The sequence below is a fragment of the Pollachius pollachius genome, assembly GCF_949987615.1.
Source record: "Pollachius pollachius genome assembly, chromosome: 19".
Taxonomy (NCBI): Eukaryota; Metazoa; Chordata; class Actinopteri; order Gadiformes; family Gadidae; genus Pollachius; species Pollachius pollachius.
In genome coordinates, this window is record NC_136952.1 from 7,713,513 (window position 1) to 7,728,173 (window position 14,661).

Genomic DNA, 14,661 nt, shown 5'->3' on the forward strand with positions numbered 1-14,661 from the left:
GTGCACGTGTGTGGAATTTCTTTAATAAAGTAAATTCATGATCAATCACATTGATCAAGATTTGACATTTGTAGTGAAAAGGGGGGTGATTTTGTACTGTACACGTGGCACCCTTAGCCGACAAGCTATACTATTATATTAAACCAATAATCGTTTTATTTTGTCATGCTTCTGATTACCCTCTTTATTATATTATTGACCATAAGAGCTGCTACGTCATTATTGTAATAAAAATGGAGCCTAGGTGGGAACTCAGGACTGTAAATGATGCATGCATGAATTGTCCGTGCGTAAGTACTCCGGTTATTACGGCTTTACGCTATAGTAATGGCGACCTCCGTACGGGATTTGTGGGCACGGTGGATGTTTTGTAAATTCTGCAGGGGTCATGCTTTCACAATGTATTCGCCTGGTTGTCTGACGGGATTGTAACTGATATTAATACGCCGATTCATTCACATTTTAACAGAGGTGAACCTGTAAGTATGTATTGCTTAGTGTGGTTAAATGGACAGTTCAGAATAGATAGATTTGCTAAGTTTAGGTGTTATGGACTGGGCATTGAACCGTTTTCTGTAAATGATCAGACATAATTCTTATTAATCCCCGTGCCTCTGTATTGTAGACCCGGTCAGATTCTCAATCTAAACATGTCTAATACTCTCCTATCCTCCCTGTCTGACAGTCGCGTTTCCCCCCATGTTGACGCGGAAATGGTGGAGCTCGCTCCGCAACGGGTTGTCCAGGGTGTCCCGGGCCCCTGCTGGTTACCGAGCAATACACCGGCGGTATGACGTCATTGTGGTCGGCGGAGGACATGCGGGGACCGAGGCAGCGGCGGCAGCGGCCCGGGTGGGCGCAGAGACGCTGCTGGTCACCCAGAAGATAGACACCATCGGTAAAAGAGAAGTTCCCTGTGAAGTTCCCTGGTCGCTCACAATGAGGAATGAACTGTGCCTATATGACAGGCGTACTCCCTTTGAAATAACCCAGGGTTGTGTCCCAACCTGCAGGAGTCCTGTCTTGTAACCCGTCCCTGGGGGGAGTGGGCAAGGGCCAGCTGGTGCGTGAGGTGGACGCACTGGACGGTCTGTGCGGCCGGGCCGGGGATCGCGCCGGGATCCACTTCTCGGTCCTGAACCGCAGCAAGGGCCCCGCAGTATGGGGGCCCCGCGCCCAGCTGGACCGCCAGCGGTACCAAGATTTCATCCAGGTGACGGCCCAAGCAACCAGTCTGCCTTGCATCCACAACATTTGGGGATTCTCCTAACAACCTGACTACCTAGCAACCAGGCCCGTTGATGATGCCCATAGCAACCAGAACACTTGGTCGCCACACCCCAAGGTTCAGAAAGAATGGCAATATGTCCTGTGGATTGAACCCTCGCCCTAGTCCTTATCGTGTATTTAATCTGTATATCTCTCTCTCCCTCTGCCCCCTCTCAGGCTGAGCTCCTGGCGACCCCCAGGCTAGAGGTCATGGAGGGGTCTGTGGAGGAGCTGCTGGTGGAGGAGGAGGTGGACCCAGAGAGACCCGGCCGCCACAGAGTCACAGGGATACGCCTCGGTAGGAAGGGGAGCTTTAAAACATATTGGATAGAGATGGGACTAAACTTACTCTCTATTAACTGCTCTCTCATGCTATTGCTTCTCTCCATCTCCTCCCCCCCCCCCCCCCCCCCCCCTCCTTCATCTGCGCCCTCCCACAGCCGGCCACGCCCCCCCGCTGGAGGCCAGCTCGGTGATTCTGACCACGGGAACCTTCCTGTCCGGCTTTCTGTTCCTGGGCCAGACCACCTCACCGGGAGGCCGCATTGGGGATCCCCCGTCCAGTTCCGGTCTGTCCAGGACCCTCAGGGAGACCCTGGGCCTGCAGCTGGGCCGGCTGCGCACCGGGACCCCGCCCCGCATCCTGAAGGACTCTGTGGATCTGACCCTGGCTACGCTCCATCCCCCGGACCAGCACCCCACCCCCTTCAGCTTTCTCAACACGCACACACACTGCAAGGTGAGGCCCCTTGTCACGCACCCCCACACCCAGCCCTCCGTAAAGAGGAAATCAAGATGATCGTGACTTTCATTACATCATTAGGGCCCCGATGTACAAATTAAAAGGAGATGTTCGCATTGACAAAACGGCAGCCAAACTAGTCAAACTTCTCCCACATGCCCCACAATGCACTACTGCGTACAATTGTCTACATCATACAGGTAGGTTCGTACTGTCCACTGTCGTTTTAGGTAGGTCGATCTATCGACCATATATCTGGGTTCCGTTCAAGATGAGGTGTTGGTAGTGATTCCCTGCTTTCCTGTTCACAGCCAGAGGAGCAGCTGCCTTGCTACCTGGTCCGCACCACGCCGGGTGTGGACCGCGTTGTCATGGAGAGTCTCGATGACAACACTCACATTCAGCAGGACACAAAAGGACCCAGGTATGGCAACTACTTAACCTCAGGTGTGTGTGATCAGGTACTGTGGTGATTAACATCAGGGGTGTGTGGTCACGGTACTGTAGTGGTTGACCTCAGGTGTGTGTGTGATCAGGTACTGTAGTGGTTAACATCAGGTGTGTGTGGTTAGGTACTGTAGTGGTTAACATCAGGTGTGTGTGTGTGGTCAGGTACCGTAGTGGTTAACCTCAGGTGTGTGTGGTCAGGTCCTGTAGTGGTTAACCTCAGGTGTGTGTGTGGTCAGGTACTGTAGTGGTTAACCTCAGGTGTGTGTGTGGTCAGGTACTGTAGTGGTTGACCTCAGGTGTGTGTGTGGTCAGGTCCTGTAGTGGTTAACCTCAGGTGTGTGTGTGGTCAGGTACTGTAGTGGTTAACCTCAGGTGTGTGTGTGGTCAGGTACTGCCCTTCCATCGAGTCGCGGGTCCTGCGGTTTCCAGGGCGGAGCCACCAGGTGTGGCTGGAGCCGGAGGGCATGACCTCCAACCTCCTGTACCCCCAGGGTCTTTCCATGACCATGCCCCCTGACATGCAGCTCCGCCTCCTCAGACAGATCCCCGCCCTGCACCGCGTGGAAATCAGCACACCTGGTAAGGGTCCAGTACGACACACCTTCATCACTATCGTCACCGCAGCACACATACCTATCCACTGCAATGCACACATTCATCACGATCATCACAATACTGCTGACTTGTTACCTGTCCACTATGACACACACAACCATTACTACCATCACCGTACAGCACACCTGGTACCTGTCCACTACGGCGCAAATTCCTCCCTACCATCAAACTTCTTTCTTACCATGCGTCTGCCGTCGCCCTCTGGTCTTCCAGGGTACGGGGTGCAGTACGACTACGTCTGCCCGACCCAGCTCTCCCCCTCCCTGCAGGTGAAGACCACCCAGGGCCTCTTCCTCGCTGGCCAGATCAACGGGACCACGGGTTACGAAGAGGCTGCCGCTCAGGTCTGTGGTAAAGTCTTCCTTCTCAACCTAACGAGGCCCTGTGTTGTAGTTCTCACCATCGGATCAGGTGCGAGGGGCCATGGCAAAGAGACCGGCCAATCACAGCAGGAGCCTTCTATAATAGTTTTCCAGAATCTGTTTAACTGGTTCCAATTTGCTTTGCAGTTGACTGCCCCTTTAAACTCGCATATTAAAACATTCTGCTTTCTATGGATCGGATGATCTGAATGATTGTTTGTTGTGTGTGCGCAGGGTCTGTGGGCAGGTGTGAACGCGGCCCGTTCTGCGCTGTCGGCCCCTCTACTGGCGTTGTCTCGGACCGAGAGCTACATCGGTGTGCTGATCGATGACCTGGTGACCCGGGGAGTGAACGAACCCTACCGCATGTTCACCAGCCGGGCGGAGTTCAGAACCCTGCTGAGACCCGACAACGCAGACCTCCGGCTCACACTAAAGGGTGAGCACACACACTGACCGCTTACACTGTACTCATGCTATGTTTGTAGACAATTCACTCTTGTTGATCTCAAATGAAATTTGGTGGACACTTGGGAGCTTCCCAGTACAACCCCAGAATTTCTACTGGTGGAGACTAGGAGTTGCCCTGTCAAACCACAGTTTTCTACTGGTGGACACTAGGAGCTTCCCAGTACAACCCTAGTCTTCTACTGGTGGAGACCAGGAGCGGCCCAGTACAACCACAGTCTTCTACTGGTGGACAATCCAGTAAGAGAGCTGCTATATTATTACCTAGAGTGTGTTTCTAGCTGGTGTTTCTGCTATATTGACCCCCAGGGTTCGAGGAGGTGGGCTGCGTGTCGGCCCAGCGCTACAACGAGGGGGTGCGGGTGAAGGAGGGTCTTGAGGAGGCCTTTGCCACGCTGGGCTCCTTGTCCCGGTCTCCCAGCGACTGGCGGAAGACCCTGGAGACCAGCAGCATCAGCCAGAGCAAGGGGGGAACCCTCACGTAAGACACAGGGGTTCCAAAGTGGATCGTGGCCAAGACGGCCTCAATCATCCCTTTATTTCAGAGCTATAGATGCATGTCTTTTGCAGGCGTACTGATCATCAGTTTATTGGGAATTCTGAAAAAGGGGGGAATACTGTATTGATGAACAATACACATAGTGAAATGTTAAGGATCATGCTAATGATCCTCTTAAGAGGATGTGAACATATTTGGTGTGCTGGGCCAAAAGTACATCCGTCGGTGGTTCACGGTATGAAGGCTGGGAACCCCTACTCTAGTGGACGCTCTGGTGGCCACGTTGTGATTGGTTGGTTGAGAGAAGGGGGTGTTAAGGGTTGTCTCTTCCTCCAGGGCCACGGAGCTGCTGCAGTACAACGACATCACCTACGACGATCTGGCCGCCGCCCTCCCAGAATCCCTTGCACCGTTCCTGGAGTTCTCCCAAAGACTCAAGATAGAAGGTAGGAAAAGAGTCTGACTTCTTCGGGGAAAATGCTATACTGGAATCTTAATAACACCCCTACAGAGATAGGCATTCAGCTTTCAAAATTACCCAAAATACTATATTTCACAGGACAGAAAATCTGTGTCTCGAACATGTTTGCTAGCCATGTATCTAAAAGGTGGCTTCTGTATGCTAATGGTGTAGCCAACATATGTGCTGGCCTGTAGTGACCATGATGCACCTGTGTGCTAGCCATGTGGCTGACATGTTTCTCAGCCATGTAGCTAACATATTGTGACTGTCTCCTAGCCGTTTAGCTAACCTGTTGTGGCTGTCTCCTAGCTGTGTACCGCCCGCACTGTGAGCTCCAGAAGAAGGAGATCCAGAGGATCCAGAGGGAGGAGGGGATGTATCTCTCTCCAGACCTGGACTACCTCTCCCTGCCTGTGTCCCTGTCCAATGAGGTCCGCGAGATCCTGGACCGAGTCCGACCCACTACCGTGAGTTCTGACCTAGTCGGATCAGCTCTGTTTCCTCATTCAGTTTCACGTCACATAACACAAAGCATTCACCTTTTAGCTTGCAATAACATGCTTGTGTGTAGATGCTGACAACATCTGGCACCCACTTGAGCCAATCTGAGATGGTTGTTGCAATGACCAGTTTTTCCTAGAGGTGGCGCTATTCCTGTAGAAGGAGTTTAGTGTTCAGTGGAAGCTCATTGGTTGCTTCCATTCGGGATGAGAAGGGAATATTGGATGGACGCCGAAACAGTGCAATAATGTGGTTTTAATATACCATTTTAATACAGATCTTTGGAAGAAACTGAATGTGTTGTCAGCATTGTATTTTTAATAGTTTATCTTCCCTTTTATGTTCAGTTATATCATAACTGAGGCAGGAGTTCATTCAGATCCGTTTTTCTCCCAAGCCTATACCTTGAATGACTTGTGTCTTGCTCATTCCCAGTTGGTTTGTCTCCTATTGATGACATCGTGGTGGGTGGGAGGATCTCGTATTGATTGGCATCAGTAACGCATCCCGTTTTGCCCTTCAGCTCGGTGCCGCGACGCGTCTTCCCGGGATGACGCCGGCCGCCATCGTCCACCTGCTCAACTTTGTCACGCAGAGGAACCACAACCAGAACAAGATCATCCACAACCAGCACTCCAGACCCCATAAGAAACCCTCTGGAACGGAGCCCAGTGAGGGGGGAGAGAGAGCCGGAGCTGTGTCCTAACCTAACCTCGCTCTAGCACAACAAAGACAATATAACCCTCAAACATGTTTATCCTACAAAATGTACAAAAATAAATTATGCTGTTTTTTTTAACTTGTAAAAAAGTCCTTTGAAATTCTCTAATGTAACAAATGAATACGACCTCTGGTCCACTCCCATCAAGTCAAAACATAAAGGGGTCGACTAGTCCATGGGGGTCCGCGGGCGGAGACCTCTACCCCACTAAGAGCATGGTGGTCATCAGGACCAGCGTCAGGGTGGAGCTGGGGCTGACCACGCCCCGAGCTCCTCCGTCAGACACAGTGTGGCCGTCTAGCTCGTCCGCTCCTCGGCTGAAGAAGCCGAACGGGAGCCTCCAGGTGGGCTGGGGTCGGGCCCGGGGGGGCGGGGGGTACGCGGTGGTGTCGGCGAAGCGCACCTCAGAGCTCAGGGTCAGAGAGGAAGACGAGGAACACTACGGAGAACAGCAAGAACAGGACATGGTTGAGGCTGGGCTCCTTAAAGTTACATTTGGACCTTAAACATCCTTAAAAACACATCTAGACCTTAAGCACCCTTAAACTAACACCTTAACATTAAGCATCCTTAATCTAAAACCTTGAGCATGCCAAAAAATAACATCTAAACCTGACACATCCTTAAGGTAACATGTAAACCTTAAGAATCGTTTAAGTAACGCATGCCACCCTTAAACTATCCCTTTAACCATCTCAGTTTTTCTTCAAGACCTTATTGGCCGAGGTTTCAGGGATGAAAGCATCGCAGCGTAGCGGTTCCTACCTTGACCTTTACACACTGGAACGTATACTTGGCTCCCAGGATGTGGTTTTGGGGCAGGTCTGTCCAGCCAAGCCGCGCCCACAAAACCTTGATGGAGAGGGAACGCGGCAGAGTGCAGCCTGTCTCACAGCTCTCCTGAGTACGAGAGAGAGTGCTTAATACTTGTGGATAAGTTGGCAGTTTGTTACCATACTAGGACATACTTCAAGAGGTTTTTTATTAGTATGGTATATAAAAAGGGGCTCAAATAGAAATGATATCAGGTCCCTTTTTTTATTATATTGGGAGTTCCAGAAGCTGTTTCCCAGCCATGAAGTCTTAATTCTCATCTGCTTGAAATATGTTAATATGACCGCATGTTTTACAGTAGTTGGTTGTTGTTTCGATGGTGGGAGTGTACCTCGGGGTTGGCGGGGGGGCAGTCCTGGAGAAGGACCCTGGTCCAGGCTGGTTCCGGACCCCAACTCATGGCCAGCAGTTCTGGAGAGACCTCACCCTGAAGGACCTGGTAGAGCTGGGACCTGAGCTCAGAGCAGACCCCAGATCTGGAGCTGGAGAGAGGGGGGAATAGACCATACATGAATAAATAAAGAGAGAGAGAGTTATCAAACAGTGTAATCAAATAGACCAATTTTTGGATTGTTTCAAACCCGCAATCTGCAGATCTTCCTCCCTTCAGTTCTACATACAGTACTGGATTATACACACTGCTACACCCGTAATCGGACTCTTGAACCAACAATCTCCACCCAGAGCTCCAGACCAACAGCACCTGAAGAAGCAGCCGGTGATGGTGTTGCGAGGGAAGAGGACAGGGGAACGTCTTCTGGAGTCAACAAAACAATCTCCTCCCTCGGAGACGCCCAGCACTGTGATCTGAACCCGGGTCAAGGTAGACAGCCCTTGTTGGCTTATGAAAGTGCTTTATGAATCAACAAACCAAATATATATTTCACAATCATGTATATGGCGACGGTGAAAGGATACTGGCTCCACCAAATCTTCAAAACGACCAAACACAGGCGAGCCCATCGGAAGGCCGACGGCAGGGAAGGGTCCTGCCAGGGTGGGGCGGGGCGTGGCTAGCTGTTGGGAGAGGAAGTGAGACCATATAAGGTTGGTGCGTGTCAGCGGTTAGGAGAAAGGTCATTTGAGGGTCTTGGATCATACCTCGAAGCTCAGGGAGTGGGTCTGGGACAGAAACCGGTCCACCCCAACTTCAGCCAAGACCACCGACAGCGAAGCATATGTCAGCTCCCCTCTCTCTGTGAAGCCCACCACCAGCTCCACCTGGCCGCCAGAAACACAGTCGGACAACCCCATACATGCATCACAACACATCATATCACTTACATCATATACAATTACTCTCCTGGTTTGCTGTAAAGATATTGGGGTTGAATAAGGGTTGAATAAGCTCCTCCCACTGACCCTTGACACCACGTTGAGACAGGATTGGTTGAGGGTGCTGGGCGCCGGCCATGACGACCGCGGGGTCACTGGGACCTAGAAGCACACGTTCTAGGTTAGATGGAACCGTGATACTAAAGTGGGTAGGGCGTGCTTCGTAGCTCTACTTGGCACTTCAGCCCCTGTATCTCTAGAAAATAATCTCTACCATAATGATTTACTAGAAGAATATAATCTCTACCATAGTGACTCACTAGAATATAATGTATCATAGTGACTCACTAGAATTTAATCTAGAATATAATCTCTGCACAATCAACTCACTAGAATATAATCTCTACCATTGTGACTCACTAGAAAATAATGTACCATAGAATTTAACCTAGAATATAATCTCTACACAATCAACTCACTAGAATATAATCTCTACCAAAGTAACTCACTAGAACATAATCTAGAATATAATCTCTACACCATTAACCCACTAGAATATAATGTCTACCATAGTGAATCATGAGATGAAATATAGTCTCTACCATAGTGACTCACTCTAATTTAATCTTGAACATAATATTTTCTGTCATGACTCAATTGTATAATGTAGTCCTCAGACTCACCAGCATGTCGACCAGCTGCTCAGACTCTGCCACTGGGAGCTAGAAGGAGAACAGCAGGTAAGCAATGGTGAGACAGAGGGAGACAGAGACGGAGACAGAGAGACAGAGAGAGAGAGTACCCTGAGCAGCTTCAGATCAGAGTAGTAGGAGGAGGCTCGCAGGGCTGGGTCGGTGGTGCAGGAGCTCGCAGAGACCACACGTGTGCAGGAGACCACCGAGGATCTCAGGAACTCTGGAGGCACACAAAACAAACACAGATGCTGCTGGAGTCCCCATGTTAAACTGGCTGACCCACACGCTAACTGGCCATCCGACCCATTGCCATAGCTGTTCCCTTACTTGCTGGATTCCTGTCCACACAGAAAGCGCTTCCTGCCCCTGGAGAAGGCTGGCGGAGGAGACCCCGTAGTGACAATGTGGAGTAATACGTCTGGATGACATCATCAACCTGCGACGGACACACAGATGGGGGTCATTTAGTGTCTGCGGGTCTATCCTCCAGAGTGTGTGTTTGAGTGTGAATGTGTGTTTGAGTGTGTGTGTGTGTGTGTGTGTGTGTGTGTGTGTGTGTGTGTGTGTGTGTGTGTGTGTGTGTGTGTGTGTGTGTGTGTTACCCTGTAGAAGGGCCTGCTGTGGGGCTTGGTGGCTGGAGGCTCGGGCCCCGAGAACCGGTAGGAGTCTCCCAGTGCTGGGACTGCAACCAGAGGTGGAGCTGAGCGGATCGTTCCATTGTCTACAGACATGGGGGGACGTACAGTATCGTTATCAGGTTCACACACGGTAATAAACCCCTCTACATCATGGTTCAATCGAGTATTGTAATCTAATTTTATATTTTGAATATACGTTTTCAATGCCATGCCAATAAAGGCTTTTGAATTTAATTGAGTAGAGGCAGGATGAGAGAGGCCAAGAGAAAGAGTGAGAGAGAGATGGAGACCAAAAGTGGGCTGTGTAGAGTGACAGAGGCAGACAAGGGTAGAGTGAGAAACAAACAGATGGAGAGAGAAAAAGAAAGAAAGAAAGACAGAAAGAGATACAGAGTGGCTTAGAGATTGGCTTTGAGAGACTGAACACAGATTGTGACCCAGTATGGCTCTTGGACCCCGGCCTGGCTGGCGGTTCCAAGAATAGCTGGTCTTTCCCTGTCTTTCTGAGTCTGGAGACCTCAGATCCACCAGCGGTTCAGAGGGTTGAGGACTCACCTGGAGGGCGGACACAGAACAGGCCATCGATCCGAGTGACCAGCGCCGGGTCCACGTTGGATCGGAACATCAGCCAGTCCTCCACACACGCCCCGGACCTTTACACCATCACAACATCAGGGTGTTTATTTAGAAAAACAATCACAACACCGCCTTAAAGACCTTTCCTCTATTCATTTGTCACAGCTACAGCAGTGGCACACCTACCTGGTTTTCTTGGGGCATCCACTGAACACGGAGCTTAGATCAGCGACACCACAGTCAAGCACGTCACAGCAGCAGCCGATATCACACAGTTCTGGGCTGAGATCACAGAGGCACACTGAAATGAGAGGGCAGACTTGAGTTCCTGCCGGGGAAGAATAGCGATGGGGCTGTTGAAGTCAATACACAACATGTCCCTTCTGTCTTACCGTCTGGTAGCACCACGGGCACGCTGGTTAGGGAGGTGGGCTCTGTGGGGGTCTGCCCAGTGACCAGAGCCTCAGAGTCATTCTGGTTGCTGGTCGCAGTAAAGTTGGAGTCGCTGTTAGTCCCTTCGGTGGTACTGCTGCTTGTAGGGTCGAATCCGCTCTGGTCCTCCGTCGTCAGACCTAGCGGAGCCAGAGTCTTGGGACCCCATGGAGCAGGGGTTGTCTGATTAAACGCCCCACCATCTGTCGTCGGGGTGCCGCTAGGAGTCTGTTCTGTAGTCGGCCCGGACTCTGTTGCCGCGTTTGTCAAGCGAAGACATACGAGCATAAATATATGGAGTGAACGGCGCCAACAAGGGGACGACATGTCCTCACATCATACGAAACCCACCAGTCTGAATATTATTAGTATTTACACCAGAAGTTACACTAGCTGGCTGCTAATGCTACAGTGCACCCCGCTGGTTAACGCAAACTCCAGCTGGCTAATGCTCATTTAGCGCTTGTATTGTATGTGATTATATATAAGCCGTGCATAAAAACTAACTACAACGATACTATTGTAAATATTATGGAGTACTGCATGTGTGAGTTACAGAGCGGAGGAGGAGGTTCGGGTTACCAAGGAAGAAGCTTTAACGTTAACTTCCGTTTCTATGGAAAGATGTGCAACGTTGTTCTGTGCCCTGCCGCTATCTGCCTTACACACATGGTTCCACCTCCTGATAAATCCGAGAAAACTGAATAATTGATAAATAAATCTTTCATGAATAAAAATGTAAACAATTCTGTCAATTTTCTTTCACCTTCTCGTTCTATCTATGCTCATTGCAGTCTATCGGCTTCTCTATCACAAATTACTTGAAGATGTTATCTTCTAATATTAAATATTCGAATAGAATATTCACAAATAAAAAAGCATACATAAATTGCGACGCAATATAAAAAAAAGAAAAAAAAGTATTGTATTTGGTATCATGTCAAAAAAAGTTACAAATCAAACATGCGTAGTGTTGTTAGGAAGAGGGGTTGCTAAGCAACGTTCGGTCGGTTTCTTTCTGACTTTTAACTGCAAAGAAAATATTTGGCGACAATAAAGAAAGCAGTAGATGTAAGTTACAACGTGGATTTTGAATGAAGTATTGATACTCATAATCTAACCTAAGTATTACTACGTGTGTAATTGCCCTTTCGAGCGTGTCTGTCTAGTTAGGCTTTTCCCCAAACTTACGTGATTTAGTTTAGTTTAGTTTAGTTATAACAATCAAAACATGACGTTTGGCCGTCGGGTTTTGACTATTTAAGTATGGTAAAGACATCAAATATATTTGGTTTATTTGATGTTCAATTTATTTTGTTTCTCCACCTGTCTGGGAAAGCAGACGTCCACCACCACGTCATGTCGGAGCAGAACCAGCCAACCGTGGAAGGAGATCTGCGTTTCCACTCTGAGCTGTCTGTTTACTTCATTTACTCAACAGCTTATTCAAAGTCCAAATAATAATTACTTATTGCATATATAACTATACATACGATAATAATATTAATAATTATATTATTGTATTTAGTAAACATATGATTGAATATTTATCAAACGTAAATGAGGCTACAAACTGAATTGTTTTGTTTCCCTCCTCCTCTTCTCCAGGAAATGTGGGCAGGATGTAATGAGATGTGAGTTTAACAAAGATGGCTCCCTACTGGCTGTAGGGTTGAGTGATGGTGCCATCAAGGTCAGTGGTGACAGGGTGAATGACTCTACTAGTGGTGACAGGGTGAATTACTTTATTGATGGTTAAAGGGTAAATATGACTACGAGCAGTGAGCGGGTGAATGTGTTTGCCGGAGGTGATCGAGTGAACGAGTGTCCAGGTGCTGACAGGGTGAATGTGTGTGCAGGTGTACAGTCCGGACACCGGAGACCAGATCCTGACCCTGAAGGACTCCAGCAGGCTCAGGATGCCAATAACCGGCCTGAGGTTTATCTCCAGCTCAGACTCCCACTGCCTCTTGCTGGCCGCCTGTGAGAACTAATCCTACTCTACACCCGCTGTGGTTATTCTGGTGTTAAAACTGTCGTTAGTTTGGTCATCAGGTTAGAGCAGGAGGTGATGTGGCACAATAGGATATGGCAGGACAAAGCAAGGACGAAATGGGATTAGGTCCTCAGGGATGGATGATGGGATAGTTGGTGGCACATGGCACCAAAACCTTAAATTAGATTAAAGAGATACTATTTGGGAGTAGAATAAGTAGAACATCGGAATGTTGTGATGTAGTTTAATTTTATGAATAGAACAACAGTATGGCCAATCAATGTAATGAAACAAATACTGTGTTCAACATGTGCCTGGGTGGTGGCCCCGGACCCCCAGATGCGACAGGCAGTGTGAGGTGCTGGTACCCCTGGGGCGGGGACTGTCTCTGGAACCTCAAGGAGGCCAGTGGCCTGTGGGACCCCGTAGATATGGAGAAGGGCTCAAAGTTAGAGACCCTCTGTCTGGCAGTGTCACCCTCCGGAGAGAGAGCTGCTACGGGGTGCTCCAACTCCACCGTCCACCTATACGACCTGCACACGCATCAGAGCATCCTCACCTGCCAGGCCAGGTAAGAACACACCTGTACAGGTAACACTTCACCTCCATGTACAGTTTACAATTCACCCTTAGCTACATCTAAAACCAGTGCTGTATCTACAGGTACCACCTCACCTCTATCTACAGTTAACATCACTGCTGTAATGCCTTACATGTATCTACAGCTAAAACACCTGTATCTACTGGTAAAACCACACCTGTATCTAACAGGTACCACCTCATCTGTATCTACAGCTGACACCACACTTGAAGTAAACACCATACCTGTATATTTAGGTAACACCATACCTTTACAGGTAACACCCCCCCCCCCCGTATCTACAGCTTACAGGACACCTGTACAGGTAACACCATACCTTTATATCTTTCGGAAACCCCTCACTTGTTGGGTAACCCCTCACCTTTTTCTCAGCTCCTGCAGGACCATCATGGATGGGCACCGTTCACGGGTGTTTGCAGTGACCTTTCACCCCGAGCGGGAGACAGAGTTCATCTCCGCTGGCTGGGACAACACCATTCAAGTGAGGGGAATTCTTCAGGTCTCCACACCAGGTGTCAGGCGTTTCACTGACCCTCTTCTTCTGTGTGTCCCCCACAGTTCTGGGACAGCAGGCAAGAGCAGGCCATTAGGTAAGACCTAACTCATTTCCGTTTAGCAGCTTCTGTTTAGCAGCTTCCTGTTGCTATTTGCTATTTATTTATTTACACTTTATCCAAAGCGATGACAGAATTCAAAGACCGGTCATTAAGGAGCAGGAAGGGGTGGGGGGCATCTGGCTCAAGCAGGCCTACAGGTAGACTGCAGGCATTGGAGTTAAAACCCAGAACCTTTCAGCTGGGGGTCAAACTCTCTAACCACTAGACCACCCTGCACCCAAGCTGTTAGTGTGTGCGGACCCAGAGGACTGTGTGTGCAGGATCTGAAGTGTGTGTGTGTGTGTGTGTGTGTGTGTGTGTGTGTGTGTGTGTGTGTGTGTGTGTGTGTGTGTGTGTGTGTGTGTGTGTGTGTGTGTGTGTGTGTGTGTGTGTGTGTGTGTGTGTGTGTGTGTGTTACAGGAGGATCGGGGGTCCTCATGTGTGTGGTGACGCACTTCATATTGACGCCACCAAAAAACAAATCCTGTCAGGATCCTGGAGGACCCACGACTCCCTAGAGGTCAGAGGTCACCAGCTCAACTCTGGAAATATCTAGTGTCTTATATTTATATATATATATATATACGATATACATATGCATATTTATATTTGTGAGTGTGTGTGTGTGTTAGGTTTGGGACTATGGCTCAGGTAGAAAGATGTGTGACGTCTCTCACCCCGTGCAAGACAGTAAGGTAAAACCCCACACCATCCCTTCCCTCCCTCTCCTCTACCGTTCCACAACGCTGCAACAGATGATTTGATTGGCTTCTCCAGATCTACACGTGCCATTGGTTGGGGGAGGATCACATGGTTGCCGGAGGGTGTCAGGCCAACACGCTTTACGTCATCAGTCGCCACAGCCTCCAGGTAAATACTTTAAATACTGTATGTATATATTATCTCCTCATTTGACTGTTCTCTTTAC

At 49.2% G+C, this 14,661-nt stretch overlaps 2 protein-coding genes across 2 annotated transcripts; one reads left to right on the plus strand and one right to left on the minus strand.

The window, feature by feature from the left end:
* The first annotated feature begins 342 nt into the window (after positions 1–342).
* mto1 (mitochondrial tRNA translation optimization 1) lies at positions 343–6,088 on the plus strand. The gene is made up of 13 exons (XM_079756588.1): positions 343–479; positions 686–898; positions 1,014–1,213; positions 1,447–1,567; positions 1,710–2,008; positions 2,323–2,435; positions 2,850–3,040; positions 3,290–3,420; positions 3,673–3,877; positions 4,216–4,387; positions 4,742–4,851; positions 5,178–5,335; positions 5,893–6,088. The coding sequence occupies exons 2-13, from the start codon at positions 700–702 to the stop codon at positions 6,073–6,075; spliced, it is 2,082 nt and encodes a 693-aa protein (XP_079612714.1). The 5' UTR covers positions 343–479; positions 686–699; the 3' UTR covers positions 6,076–6,088.
* A 188-nt stretch (positions 6,089–6,276) lies between these two features.
* LOC307090056 (tectonic-3-like) lies at positions 6,277–11,110 on the minus strand. Its single transcript, XM_079756589.1, has 14 exons — positions 10,501–11,110; positions 10,295–10,409; positions 10,088–10,185; positions 9,497–9,615; positions 9,222–9,330; positions 9,002–9,114; positions 8,883–8,921; positions 8,287–8,361; positions 8,026–8,145; positions 7,843–7,941; positions 7,628–7,731; positions 7,256–7,406; positions 6,856–6,990; positions 6,277–6,529 (listed from the first exon to the last, which is right to left on the minus strand). Exons 1-14 carry the CDS (start codon positions 10,865–10,867, stop codon positions 6,290–6,292), a joined length of 1,884 nt encoding a protein of 627 aa, XP_079612715.1. The 5' UTR covers positions 10,868–11,110; the 3' UTR covers positions 6,277–6,289.
* Between the last annotated feature and the right edge of the window lie 3,551 nt (positions 11,111–14,661).

What these genes read in the sequence shown, in the direction of transcription:
- mto1 (XM_079756588.1), top strand. Translation starts at nt 700, where the DNA reads ATGTTGACGCGGAAATGGTGGAGCTCGCTCCGCAACGGGTTGTCCAGG. An exon ending in ACGAAGAGGCTGCCGCTCAG is followed by an intron (nt 3,421 to 3,672) that starts GTCTGTGGTAAA and finishes GTGTGTGCGCAG; the next exon opens with GGTCTGTGGGCAGGTGTGAA. An exon ending in CCTCCGGCTCACACTAAAGG is followed by an intron (nt 3,878 to 4,215) that starts GTGAGCACACAC and finishes ATTGACCCCCAG; the next exon opens with GGTTCGAGGAGGTGGGCTGC.
- LOC307090056 (XM_079756589.1), bottom strand. Translation starts at nt 10,867, where the DNA reads ATGTCGTCCCCTTGTTGGCGCCGTTCACTCCATATATTTATGCTCGTA. An exon ending in GCCCGTGGTGCTACCAGACG is followed by an intron (nt 10,410 to 10,500) that starts GTAAGACAGAAG and finishes CTCTCATTTCAG; the next exon opens with TGTGCCTCTGTGATCTCAGC. An exon ending in GCCCCCCCGCCAACCCCGAG is followed by an intron (nt 6,991 to 7,255) that starts GTACACTCCCAC and finishes TCTCGTACTCAG; the next exon opens with GAGAGCTGTGAGACAGGCTG.